Below are 14,676 nucleotides of genomic sequence, written 5' to 3'. Positions count from 1 at the left end.
AAAGAGGGAGAAAGGAAGAGAAACGTGGGGAAGAAGAAATTATTATACATTGTAACTATATTTTATTTTATATTATATTATATTATATTATATACCGGTATGTTTTGTTAAACAGTGCGTCCCAGATAAAAACAAAAACGAAACCGAGATTTAGTGTAATTTGTTGCTATCATGATCATAAATTTGCTTCATACGTGTATATGATTCTCTTCTTTCATTTAAAGCCCATCTCAACGTTCATAATGCATATGCATAACTGGGTTAACAATATGGAAAATGGTGTTACCAAATGTTCTGATTTGCACAAGTAATTTGCGATTTTGAGTTACTTTTTCTGGCTTTTAATGCTTTCAACTTAACCCTAAAAAGACTTGGCTATTTTGGAGGCTAGAAAAACTGGGGGGGGGGGGGGCCTTTTGGGCCCCCCTAAGATCTCGGCCGTTGGTCGTCCGATCGCAACCAAATTTGGCACACACATCCTTTGTCATGTCCTCTAAAAGAAAACATAGTCAAAATACTGATATTCATTGTATTTTTTAATATATGCATAATTAATTATGCGAATATGCAAATTTTTATCAAAAAATTGAATTTTTCATACTTTGGTACCTATTGCGGTCCATATATTCCCGTTTCAAGGTTTTCAGCTGTAAGAAGAGGTTGTTTATCATGGAATTGTGTTATTTCGTGCTTGAATTATTAGATATGCTTATGCAAATTAGTAATTACTAAATATGCAAATAAGTACTCCGCATGCGTTATGTAGAGAAATACAACATTTGGCATGTTTTATTGCATTACACTCTCTTGCAATGAGCCAAAGCAATCTTGGAAGATAAACAAGTGATGTGTTACATGTACACTAGCTGGTGAAAACAAAGCATAAAAAATATCACATAATTTATGCAAATTACATTCATAATTAATTTTGTGAATATGCAAATTTTTATCAAAAAATTGAATTTTTCATATTTTGGTACTTATTGCGGTCCATAGATTCCTGTTTCAAAGTTTTCAGCTGTAAGAAGAGGTTTATCATGGAATTGTGTTGTTTCATGCTTGAATTATTAGATATGCTTATGCAAATTAGTAATTACTAAATATGCAAATAAGTACTCCGCATGCGTTATGTAGAGAAATACAATAATTGGCATGTTTTATTGCATTACTTTTCTTATGTTTTTCTTTGATTTTAATTTCTTATGTATTTCTTTATTTTGCATTTCTTATGTATTTCTTTATTTTTTATGCAATGTTTTTCATTATTTTCATATCCTAGAACTGCTACTTGAATTCACAAGTGACATAATATTGAAAGAAACAAATAAAAATGTAGTTAGAAAACAATGTGTATAACATTCATTCAAATACCATACACTTTACACACAAACGAATACAAATTTCAATTTCTTACGTGACATGTGATACGAAAATGTTACGTAACTCCGTAACCGCGGCATGGGGGTATACAAATTTGGTATCAAAAGTTGCGCAAAACTCAAGAGAAAAAAGTCATGAAATGGCGGCGCGAACGCTTCATGCGCAAAAAAAGTTATCGCGATTTATGTACAGGGGGGGGGGCCTAAAAGGCCCCCCAGTCTTTTTAGGGTTAACGTTCATAATGCATGCACGACTGTGTTAGAACAATGGGAAGTGGTGTTACCAATTTTTTTTCAAAGTAATATTTTATTTCTCTCCAAAATAAAAAGAAGCATATAATAATACAATCTGATCAACAAAACATTTTTCAGGTATAGCTGGTGGAAAATAAAGATTTGTTTGTTTGTAAAAAGTTCGTTTGTTTTCTTTTATTGTGTTATACGTTTCAGTTGCCGGTTTTCTGGGACAGGCCGAGAGAATTGAGAAAATCAAGTAGAACGAGAGAATTTAGTAAGAGAGTAGATGAGAGAGCTGTATAGTGTTTAAAGGGATGGTCCGGGTTGAAAATATTTTTATCTTAATACATAGAGTAGAATTCACCGAGCAAAATGCCGTAAGTGTGAGAGTCGCAGAGGGGGAAAGTTGATCGAGAGAGCAGTTGGGAGAGTGGTGAAGATCGAGAGTTATGCAAGAGGGAAGAATAGTGGAATGCCGAAGAACTTGAATTTGGAATCAGAATAAAGATACACACCGCACACCACTCCAACACAGCCCACCCACCCCCCACACACACATACCCTCGGAAGTACACAGCCTCATATGGTACTACATGTATATCATGGAGCTATCTGCGTTATTAAATAGCTCCATGATACATCATATCAATCCATGATATACAGTACGTGCTTGCCTCGAACAGCCATTCACCGTACGTTAGCCTATGTTGACTGCTGCTTTGTTTGGAAAACGCGATCCGTCGAATAATTAATGATCTAGCATGTTTTGGGGCAACCTTTTCTCGACCATGCGGCAATCATATTTAATGCATGATATGATGTCATATGAAAGAAGAAAGCAGTGGATATTTAAGTTATGAACTGTGTTTTCCGAATTGACAGCATTAAAAGCCAGAAAAGTTTACTCAAAATTGCAATTTGATAAATCGTGAAAATGAAAATTTGGTGACATCATTTTTCATTGCTTTAACTCAGTCATGCGTACATAATGAACGTTGAGATGGGCTTTAAATGAAAGAAGAGAAGCATATCTTTCCATTCATGTACATTTTATGAAGCAAATTTATGTTGAGCAAAAAATTACACTGAATCTCGGTTCGTTTTATGGGACGCAGTGTATTACATAAGAAATATTGTTTTCATAACTTTATGAAACATACCATTAATCATGAAATCCTACTTAAAAAAATATCTCACTATGGTGTGCGAGGGAAGGCCTTGGAGTGGTTCAGGAGCTACCTACTTAACATACAACAATACGTGTTTGTTAAAGATCATAACTCCAATTTGAAATATGTTAATTGTGGAGTCCTCCAGGGTAGCTTATTGGGCCCACTTCTTTTTACAATTTATATAAATGATTTCTGTAGATCATCCAAAATATTATCCCTTATCTTGTTTGCAGATGATTCGACCTTATTTTTTTCTCATCAGAATCCACAAACTTTAGTTGATGTTATTAATTCTGAACTTATTAATGTTACTGAGTGGATAAGAGCCAATCGATTATCTTTGAACCTTAACAAAACAAAATACATGTTATTTAGTAATTCCATAGACAAGTTACCGATGAACATTATGTTTGATAATACCCCATTAGAAATGGTACCTTACACCAAATTTCTTGGAATAATAGTTGACAGTAAACTTTCTTGGAAAAATCATATTGAAAACATATCCAAAATAATTTCACGAAATATTGGTATTATTAATAGGCTAAAATTTTGCATTCCCTCCACGTCATTAATCATGCTCTACTCATCCTTAATCTTGCCTTATTTGAACTATGGGATTCTTATTTGGGGTGATACCCATCAATATTTATTAGATAAATTGTTGCTTTTGCAAAAGAAAGCACTTCGTATTATTCATAGTACATGTTTCCGTTCTCATACGGACCCACTTTTTCTAGAAAGTAAACTGTTGAAAGTCAAAGACCTGTATTTACTACAGTTAGGGCACTTCATGTATAGTTATAATAATAATGCACTTCCCCATATTTTTGATGCCATGTTCCCTAAAAATCAATTTTATCATAACTACCCCACGAGACACTCTGACGAACTTCACATCCCACTTTACAGAACTTTACTGGCCAAAAATACATTCCTATTCAACGGTCCTAAATTCTGGAACTCACTCGCTAATAATGTTAAAGACAGTGTCTCCTTGAATTCATTCAAACGTAAACTCAACCGTATCCTGCTTAATTCCTATAATTCTTCGCAACGGAACTAACACTTCATTATCTTGATTATAATCCTTACATTTTTCACTTTTATTTTATCTTTTTTCATCTATATTGTCCAGTCATATCCTTTGTTATTTCACCAGATCAAGCTGGTTCATGGTCAGCCCTTTCCCATTCTTAGTTTTACTCCTTTTTAAAAACTAGTTGTCTTGTACTGTCCTGTCTCTTGTTTTGTCTTGTCTTCTACGTCTTGTCATCCCCTCTCTCTGTTTTTTTTCTGTCTTGCGCAACATATGCTTTACTACGAAGACCTCTTTGTGTGAAAAGCTTTGCATTTGTTCAGTTTTTATGTTTCCGTCAATATGATTTCTTTTTCTCTTTTTCTTTCCTGTAATACATGCATGTACGCATATAGTAAGTCGACTATAATTTCTTCTTTTCCAAGGGGAATCCACAATTTTACAAGCTTTGCTTTTTAGTGGATCCCCCTCATTTCCATATCCATTTATGCTCTATATTATACCGGTTTTTTTACGAAGTAAGAATGCCATTCTGTAAAATTGTATTTGATTTGTATTGTTTTATATTACTTTGTATTATGTTTTGAATGGAAATGAAATAAAAAGAATTGAAATTGACAAAAACATAATTTGATCAGGGCCTATGTGTTCATCATTCCAGTTGCTCGCATTGTCTGTTTAACGAAATACATAAACCAGATGAGTGTTTCATAAAGCTGATCGTAAGTTCAGAGCGAGAACGATTGGTGATCCTTTATTGTGGTAAAAGATACATTTATTGGCAAGGGCGGATCCAGGATTTTTCGAAAGGAGGGGGGCACATTTTCCAGCAGAAAATTTTGACAAGCAAAAATGCAAACAACAATATAGATTCATGTCCTTTTTTTCTAGGGTCTTCAAAGTCGCCGTATTTGAATGATATGCAGTCTTGCGCGATCAAGAGAATTATAAATGCTCAACAAATAATTACACCAAGTTAACCAACATCTCAAATTTGTTGGACACTTTAAAACATAAAAAATATATGTTCGTGCTTCTATTCTACTTGAGAATCACGCAGCATTCATGAAATGAAGTTGACCTATATTTTGTGGGTCTACTTTTTAAGTTGAACAACATACATTTCTATCCCATACCCTTATTTTCTTCTTATGTTTTGTCTTTTCCCTTCCTTTTCTCCCGTTTTGTGAGAGCCACTACTTGAACAAGGTGTTTGTCTAATTGCCATTTCCTAATAAGAACTTTTCAATCATTTTCGCTCTCTAGAACTCCGTATTCCTTTGACATTCATTCACCGAGGGTGATGGGAGCAGCGCAAATTATTGATTAGTCTTTGTGATAAAACAAATCGATTGCTGGATCTTTACACGTAACGACCACGAAAACATTGTTTCTCTGACCATAGAAACTTTTGAAGATGAAATTCTATTAGACCATGACTATATATCTTCTTTTTGACACGTCAACCTGTAGTTTGACTTAAAATTTAATACCCCTATATCGTGACCAGTAAAGATAAAATAATAATGTAGTTAATTACAACATTTACGCATCATGATTCATGCATTTATAGAGCCTACTATAATAAACCTGAAAATTGATATCCATCCTAACATTGCTCTTGTTGAATTTTTTTCTTCAAAACTCTAAGATATTTGTAGTTTTTCAAGTGTCCATTCTTATTATTTTATTTGAAAGCTGCAAGAGTATGGCCAAAATATGAAGGCCTATACAAAGAGAAAATAACTATATTTCGAACTATATATTCGGTCTATTTGTTTATGAAAATAAGTTCAACTCTTTTGACCCATTTGTAACTGTGTATGAAATTAAGAAAAGTTGAACAAGAAAACAGAAGGAAAGCAAAAAGAATTGAAGAAGAATCGAAGAATCGAAGAAGAAAAGAAGAAGAAGAAGAAAAAGAGGAAGAAGAAGAAAAAGAAAAAGAAGAAGAAAAAGGAGGAGACTCAGTACTAAAATGTGGCAAACTTTTTGAGATCTTAAAAATTCTTCTAGGATGTTTGAACACTAACTAGCTCACAAGAGCATCCGCACCAGGTTGAGACGGGGGAACTAAGGAGAAATCAATAATAATTGATCTAAGCTGCAATTTCCAATATCTTTACGGGCTACATTGAGATGTGCTCTTTAGAATCCATTGTTCTCAACACCCCCTTTCCCTTTGTCATGCTCGAAGACGAAAACGAAAAAAATCATTATCATAGGGCTGCGCACTAGATTACTGTTGGAAACTTGGGGCGCCGTGTCGTATCACTGACTTGCTGCCCAATTTTTGTCATTTTGAGGAGTAAATTAGTTTTGGAAAGATGCATTCTTGGAGTATCGTGGCCATTCTAGCCCTCTGTTTGACCGTTGTCCATTCAGCAGGACCAGTACAGCAAGAGGTGAGTTATATTTCATACTTAATTTTTCTTTAGGTTGTTGTGTATGACAAGATATTTAGATGTCACAACGAATCTCAATCGATAAATGTGCGCCATATTGTAAGATGTGCGCCATACTGTAAAATGAAAAAGGGCATGGAAAGAAACTATAACAAATTCTTTGCAGTTGATCGCTTCTTTGCACATTTCTTTTTACTCTGTTATCTATTTGTTCGTTAGGATTTTCTTTCTAAATGAATATTAATGCTTGAAATGCATGAAAACAGTCTTCATGGTCTTTCTTCTTTCTTTTCTTTCATCCATTTTCTCTGCACCTTTTCAAATTTTCCTTCTCTTCTTATCATTTTTTAACACTAGTTTGCTCTGCTGATAATAATCAACTCAATCTAACCCAATAAACATATTTTCGGCCTCGTCTGTCTAGCTCGATATGGTTGCCAGGACCAATCTCTCAATGAATGGTCACTCCTCCTCCTCCTCCCATCCTCTTCTTCTCCATCCTCCTCCTCCTTCTTCTTTTTCTTCCCCTTCTCCTTCTTTTTCATCTTCTTCTAGTTCTAAGTATCGCTAAACCTGATGCCTTAATTCGTGATTTAGTAATTATCCTCGAACAGAGCAAATATATATATATTTGCTTGCTGGGTGGTGGAATCGTTCCACATTGTTCACTGTTTTTGCTCACTTCGAAATCTACATTTCCAGTGCTGAATCGATACTCTTCACATCAAGAAAATATAGTAATTTTGCACCCTTCATACGCAACATTCTGATTAGGGTGCAACTTTGCACCCTAATGGATTTGTAGGCCTACGTTTGAGGATATGCGAATAGCTATTTTGCACCATTTCAAGATACAGAGGTGCAAATTTGCATCTTCTGAACACAATATTCATGTTCCCCTTTATATAACATACATGTACAAACCTGCAAACAAGAAAAAATAAATGTGCATTTTGCACCCTTTTCACTTATTTAGCGAGCAATATTGCAAAAAAGAAGAAGTGGACCTGTGTATGCGTGCAATCATGAACGAACGTTTCTTTTTGAGTGTGTTTCGATGCCACATTTCTGAGAACATGGGTGGGTCTTGAAGAGTTGCTATATTTTCAATGGGGGTAGAATTATCAGGCATTGGGTGAAGCATATGGAGATAAAACTTGTACGGCTCGAATATGATTAGAATAAGAATACATGTATATCCTTCTCCTCTCCCATCTTAAAAATATGTTGCTCCAACTCATGTCTTTCAGTCTATTTGATCATTTGTTCACTCATCCTCAAAGTTATGGAATAGCCTCCATGAGAGCATTAAACAGTGCTAGACCTCTTTCAAACAATACCTTAAAACTTTTCCGTTAAATTCTTCTTACATTCCTTTATAATTTCCTAAAAAGCGCCTTGAGCACTCAACAGAGAGGATTTAGGGCGCGATATAAGTCTAATTATTATTCTTATTATCATTTATCTATTTTCCACTCTTTTCCAAGATAGTTTTCTTCCTCCTACAATTCGCCCCTTCATCCAATCTCTCTCTCCTTCCCATCCCTCGTCTATCCCCTCTCCCTCTCTGTTACTCCCCGTCTCTTTCACCACACTCTCCACTCGTATATATTTACAAAATAATATTCAATATTTGTTTCTTTCTCTAGGATGAGGTAACCGAGCAGCACGAGCAGGGCCCCTCAGCACCGCAGAAAGCAGCTCTCCGCGAGAAACAGGCCCATTTCATCCAACGAGCCAAGGAGATCAAAGAAGATGAGAGTCTTAGTGAGGAGGAGAAACAGAAACAGCTTCACCAACTAAGGGAACACGCCATGCTTTACATGGGACCTCACGCTATTCTACCCCATGCTCTCATGCAACAATCACCCATCCCCGCGGTGGAAGAGAAGAGACGACATCTAATCCGTGCTGTAAGTCCCCATATTCCTTTGAAAATACAATTGAAATCACAATGGAGATCTGAGAGGCTTTTGTCGAAAGTTGCATGGTAGACTGGGACAGCAGATCATTCCTCAGAAGATTTGCACCGGACGAACAATTGGAAATATGCATTGGCGGCGGAAGCCAAAAAATTAAGGGGGGGGGTCCACCTGAAATTTGGGATGGACACAGGTAAAAAAATTAACAAGCAAAAAAAAATGGGGATCGTTTCCCTCACCTCAAATTAAGGGGTGGACAGGTCCCCCCCCCCCCCGCTTCCGCCGCCTATCCCCGGGGGGGCCACTTCCATTCACGAGTGGATACCATGCGCGACCATGGGGTCTCGGAAAGGACCCTAAACACGTAATTTCCATATTCTGAAAATGCACCCCTTAACAAGTATTGGCGTGTGAAACCCTACCCTTAACAAGTATTGGAAACAAAACGATACTCTTGGCAAATATTCCCTGAAATGAACCCCTAAACAAGTACAGGACTGTTTTATTATTACGGGTCCTTCGGTCGTCGATCGGCTTTATTACTTTGGTTTAGTGCGACCCCACCTTCTACACCTCGCGCAAATAGGACTCTAAACACGTAGTGTTGGGGCAAAAAGGACATCCTTTATAAAACATTTTAATTTTGTTTTATCATCCCCGCAAATTCGACCCTAAACACGTAATTTTCCGAGCGAAATAGATACCCTTTTTTCATTATTTTTTTGTGTTTTTGACACCCTTATCACGTTACGTACGTAACGTGCCCTATCGTGAAAAGGACATCCTTTTTACGTGTTTTTTTGGTCGCGCATGGTATCCACTCGTCAATGTAAGTGGCCCCCCCCCCGGGCGCCTATCGGAATATGAGTTGTCCAGAGCCAAGAGATTCCGATGCTTTCCCGGTCCACGGACTTTCGACAAAAGCGTCTTGAGCAGCTCTCCAATGTGATTTCCTTGCATTTTTAAAGGAATTGGTGCGTTGTAGAGAGTGTTCTCCGTAGTAAATGCGAAAAGACCGGATAAGGAGTTTTTGCTCCATATTACGCACGTCGGATTAAAGAAATAGAAAATACGCCTGTATGGCAAGCCGTTTTTAACATTTAAGCCAATTTCTTTAAATCAAAAATTCATTTGTTGATATCAAGTATTGAATTCTTGATATCAGGAATTCGATTTCTTGATATCAAGAATAACAATTGCTTAACTACACAAAACCATTTCTTGATATCAAGAATTCGATTTCTTCTTCCTATTCATGATAAGGGTCGGTTTATTATTTTTTTTGTCGACAAAGACCTCCCAGCTCTTTTTTTTGGGGGGTGGGGGCATTTTACATATATTTACTGTATTTTTCAATCTGTCGTACGTCGCGGAGCGGAAACTACCTATTCTCGTTTTAAAGACATTTTCTTATAAAGGTCCTATTATGAAAATCTCGATCTTTCATGTCAGTATTGTAATTATATTTCATGTGGGTTTGAAAACACCCTGGAAGAAAAAATAATCCTCCATCACTTTTAAGATGGGCCTATCTGTGACTGAATAATCACTGAAAATCATCATGTATTCATGAGCGGAAATCCCAGGGGGGACGTGTCCCCCCTACTCAAAATAGTAGGGGGACACAATATCAAATGTCCCCCTACTATTTTGGGTCTTTGGTGATGCTAAGAAATATATAACTCAAAATGGGAATAAAACGTGCGTTTTGGGATGAGATGATTTTTTTTTGGTTGTCAAATATATTTTCGTCGAAATGACCTTAAATTTTAAGTAATAGCCTTTTTTTTTGCTTGTCAAATATATTTTCGTCGAAATGACCTTAAATTTTAGGTAATAGTCCTAGCCTTTTTTTTGCTTGTCAAATTTTCCAGACCCTTGTCCCCCCTACCTTTTGGGAGAGATTTCCGCCCCTGCATGTATTTAATCTCCTGGGGCCCGTTGCATAATAGCTAGCATTATGGTAACGTTGCCATCCATCGGTAAATACCATGGTAACAGTACTCATCAACCAATCAAAATCAAGGATTCCATGCAAGTTACCATTGAATTGCAAAGTTACCATAGTGGTAACTTTTATGCAACGTTGCCCTCGAGAGCTTGATTATGGGATAAAATCGAGATGGTCTTTCCATGGAGCTATTAGCTCCATGGTCTTTCCATGGAGCTATTAGCTCCATGGTCTATCCAAGCACTTTATTTTTCACGTTTTGAAGCACTCATTCATGTTGACGGCGAATATTTGACTTGGCTTTGAGAAATTAACAAAATGTCTCACAAAAAGTAAAGAAATAAAAAGTTTAATATCACAATATAAGATAATTCAAATTACGAATGCATGGTGTTCACGAGATTAAATTTTGAAAAGCTGAATTTATAAAAGTGAGAGGCGAAGGCCTATTCCTGTAATTCTTTATATATTTTTTTTTATATTTCACCGAAAATGACTGAGTGAATGATCAAAGTCAGTGGAGGAAGGAGAATCAGCTGCAGCATGGGGAATGTGTGCTTTTCGTCACCCTTGATTGACTTCTTCAAAAATTTCCTTTTGATGTATAGGGAAGGATATGATCAGTAAAAACTGATGTATATACTCTGAAAAAGAAAAATCTGTAATTGGTGTTGAGAGTCACGCGTCTTTGCACATTTCTAAATTCTTGAAATAATTTGTTAATCATAACTTATAGAAAAATTTCACAATCAATGGTTCCGTTCATGCAGGTCGAAGCCATAGCCACCAGCGATCGCGACTTTGATGAGAAGAAACGCGAACTGGAGAGCGTCCGTGATCAATTCAAGGAGGAGGTCAACGCCATCCACCAGGAACTATCCGAAGAGGACATCCAGAAGGTCCGCATGAGCATCAGAAAACGCGGAGAGGCTAACGCTTACAAGCAAATGATCCATGATGGCATTCGTGGTTCCATGGAAGCTGGAGCTCGCGGCCAGGCTTTCAACCAAGCCATACACCGTGGAGTCCAGAAATTGACGGCTGGCCTGAAGAACAAGGAGATGGGAGAATATCGAAAGAAGATGACCGGCAAGCGGATGGCCAACGCAGGCCACAAGGCAGAGAAAAGACGCGCCGCCAGAGAATCACGATCCCGACCAGATCTTTTCTAAAACAAAAATTGAAAAATTAAAAAATAATCTTAAAGCCCGCCGCACCCCACGCGATCCGACTCCGACGCCCATTTTTTTTTTGGTAAACAAATCCCATATTGCATTAAATATGAATGTTCCATGTAGTAAACATATTTGATTTGAAGTTTGAGATCATGCAAAGCATGATAAAACCAGAATTTTGCTTTGCTGCAAGCCTTAATTGTGGAAGAAGTAAAATTCAAATGGGCTTCAAGTCGCGGGAGATGATAACGTCAGTACGATTTGAAATTAAATTTTTATATCATTCCTTGACGGAGGCTTGGAATAGTATTCATACCACTTTTCTGAACTTTAATTTCACAGGTTGGTATGTTCATATTAAATGTTCATACATACATACATACATACATACATACATACATACATACATACATACATACATACATACATACATACATTTTCCTTAAAATCGGATCGCAACGGATCGTGCAGTGTGCGCAGACTTTAGATTCGTTTTTGTGTAGAAAAAACCTCATTATCCATGTAATATAGACTCGTTTATTTGCAGAAGAAAGTTCAATCCAAACAAAAAGACTGATAAATTTAATCACTATTGATCCTATATACACTGAACTTGCAAATCATGCACTGGCAATTTCATTAAGGTACATAATTATTCGGGGCCTGTTCATGATTTTATTAATTACACAATCAACGATAAACATAATCATAGACTAAACTACTGTGGAAGTAAAAGATGTGGGCCAAGAAACAAACAAACAGGGACGAATGAGAAACGGTAATCGGTTACATACAAATTTAAAGAAACACATTTTAGTAAGGTCGAGATTCCTGAAAATCACAATATTTTGAGTATCATGAATTTTCATGACGTAGTCAAATGCATATTTTCTTATTTTTTGTATTAAGTAGTTTTTATTGACAACTTCAATTCATATACAAAATAAAGTACATCATTATCATATAATTTTGGTTATCGATCAACCTGTTAAAATACATTTCCTACATTCTTTTTATCTAGAAAAAAATGTCAAAGACGACCGTGTATTTTTCAGCATAAAGTGTTTCAGTCATGCATTATGAACGTATATAATTTGAACAGAAAGCAACAGTTGTGACGAAAAGATATATATAATGTATATTTCTATATTGTACACCGATTGTAAAAAAAAAACTATACATAAAAAAAACCGTTTGATGTTGAAAATGTAGTTATGATATATTTTTTATTAGTCTGACCTTAATAAACTAGATACAAGAAATCGTATTTTTTCACTTGTCATTATTTGACTACATTAAGCATGTTAGGGAGCTGACTCTAGGGGGCGAAAGTCTCTATGATTTCCTTTTTTAAATATTGAAACGAGTAAGACAGAGAAGAGAAAAGAAAATGTGTGAAACGGAAAAAAAGGATTGGTCATGTAACTGTACATTACTATTTACACACTAAGAAATTTTTTGAATCCTACATAAAACACTTGCACCAACCTTATCGGGTGTTATCTTGCACCCCAAGTGACAAAAGGTGACAAATGCACCTTTTTGTCATTATTTGCACCAAGAAATGCTTGCTTGCACTTTAATAGGTGCAAATTTGAATATTGTAAGGTGCATAATACTGTTCAATTTTGCACCCTATAGGGCGCTTAACATAGCCAACTGCATCACAATTGAACCCATTAGCATCCCTTTTGTGCTGCTATTACACCAAACCCCATAGGGTTCAAATTTGAACCCCTATTTCTTAGCCCGGTGTGTACAAGACGCTGCCCTAGCCAACACGCATGTTGCTTTTTTTGACGAAACAACTTAAACACATATTTAGACAAATTACCCTCATGATGTTTTGGTATAAATTCTGCAAGATATAGTAAAACTTATGCCCCGTTTACATTTGGTCTACGGTTATCGTAGGGTAATCATATGGATCCTGCTATCCGTACGATCTCATTAGGATGACGTGCGATGATCCTACGGTTTCGTACGGATTCATATTCATTGTAGGGTCTACAATTTTTTGCAGCGCGGAGTTATACATATTTTTCAAAATAATAGGATCGTAGCCCTTAAATACATCTTAGGGTCATCATACGATCTGCGCATGCAGGGAAACTATACGATCGCATGGCGTCTCTCTATAATGTCTAATGCAAAAAAAAGAAATTGTACGATAGACGTAAATAATGTAAACGGAAATATCGTAGCCCGTATTTACCTGAAATGCACCAATAAAATGTAGGCAAACCCGTCGATTGTGTTAAGAATTTTAACGACAAAAACAGAAATAATGACAATGTTTATAACAATATTAATATTTTAATGATAATGGTGATAATGATAATAATAATCATAATCATAATAACATATTCTTATTTATCATCATTATCACAAAAAGGGGAATAATATAATGATAACAGTAATAATAATTATAATTAAAAACGATAATGACATCATTGTTAATACAACAACAGCAACTATATTTCTTAAACTCTGCTCAGGCTATTTATTAATCATAAAAAAATCACAAATAATCTTCTTAGACAGTGTAATAAAGTTACACCTTTAACTCAGTGATCATAATGAACAATGATAGCAATATTTCCCATTCATGGTTACTGATCTTCCAACAGCCCCTGTAACATGTTATTATATCTCTCTCTATTCTAATACACCGAGCTCCGGACAAATAGACAAGATATCGTTTTGCAAATCGTCTGTGGATCGAACCTGTCACCTCGTTTTCAAGAGGGGGTTACTCTACCACTATAAAGCACTGTGTTCCCCTTTTTCCTTATTTAACGTTGATTGCTGTCTCAGAACATGTTGTAATGACAGGTAATTGCTTAATCCAGTCGTATACCAAGGTTCACATAATACAATTTTTCATATAGTGCACGAATCTTAAAATCAGATTACATGTATATATAACAACTGCACTAATAAGTTAATTATCATTTGGTCCCCAATATGTGCACTCTTAAAAATATTGGGTAAAAATGCTCCATGATGGTAATTATGTATCCAACCAACATTGGGCATTTCTTTTGGGCATTATTATTTATCCAATGTGATGAAAATTTGCTCATTCTAAAGTAATTTCTGCTTATTTTTTAACCATACTGGACAATATGCTTCCCGCATTGTGTAAAATACTGCCCAAAATTGGTTGGATACATAATTACCCTCGTGCTGGTTAAAATTTTGCCCAATATTTTTTACAGTGTGCAAATATGCTAAAATCCCCTAATACAAGGCGCTTCAGAACAAAAACATAGCGAACATTATTTTGAAAAACAATTATGCACCTGTAAATTCAAATTATTATTCAACATATATGGAATTTTACAAACATAAAGAAAATAAATTGCTGACGCACAATGCCAATTATATTAGTTT

General features: G+C 35.8%; 1 protein-coding gene across 1 annotated transcript; it reads left to right on the top strand.

Moving 5' to 3' along the window:
- The first annotated feature begins 6,029 nt into the window (after positions 1-6,029).
- LOC121428932 lies at positions 6,030-12,041 on the top strand. Its single transcript, XM_041625823.1, has 3 exons — positions 6,030-6,232; positions 7,882-8,145; positions 10,876-12,041. Exons 1-3 carry the CDS (start codon positions 6,155-6,157, stop codon positions 11,275-11,277), a joined length of 744 nt encoding a protein of 247 aa, XP_041481757.1. The 5' UTR covers positions 6,030-6,154; the 3' UTR covers positions 11,278-12,041.
- Positions 12,042-14,676: the final 2,635 nt, after the last annotated feature.

This window comes from Lytechinus variegatus, chromosome 15 (genome assembly GCF_018143015.1).
Source record: "Lytechinus variegatus isolate NC3 chromosome 15, Lvar_3.0, whole genome shotgun sequence".
Taxonomy (NCBI): domain Eukaryota; kingdom Metazoa; phylum Echinodermata; class Echinoidea; order Temnopleuroida; family Toxopneustidae; genus Lytechinus; species Lytechinus variegatus.
Note: the sequence above shows the minus strand (reverse complement) of the source record. Positions and strands in the feature narration are given on the sequence as shown.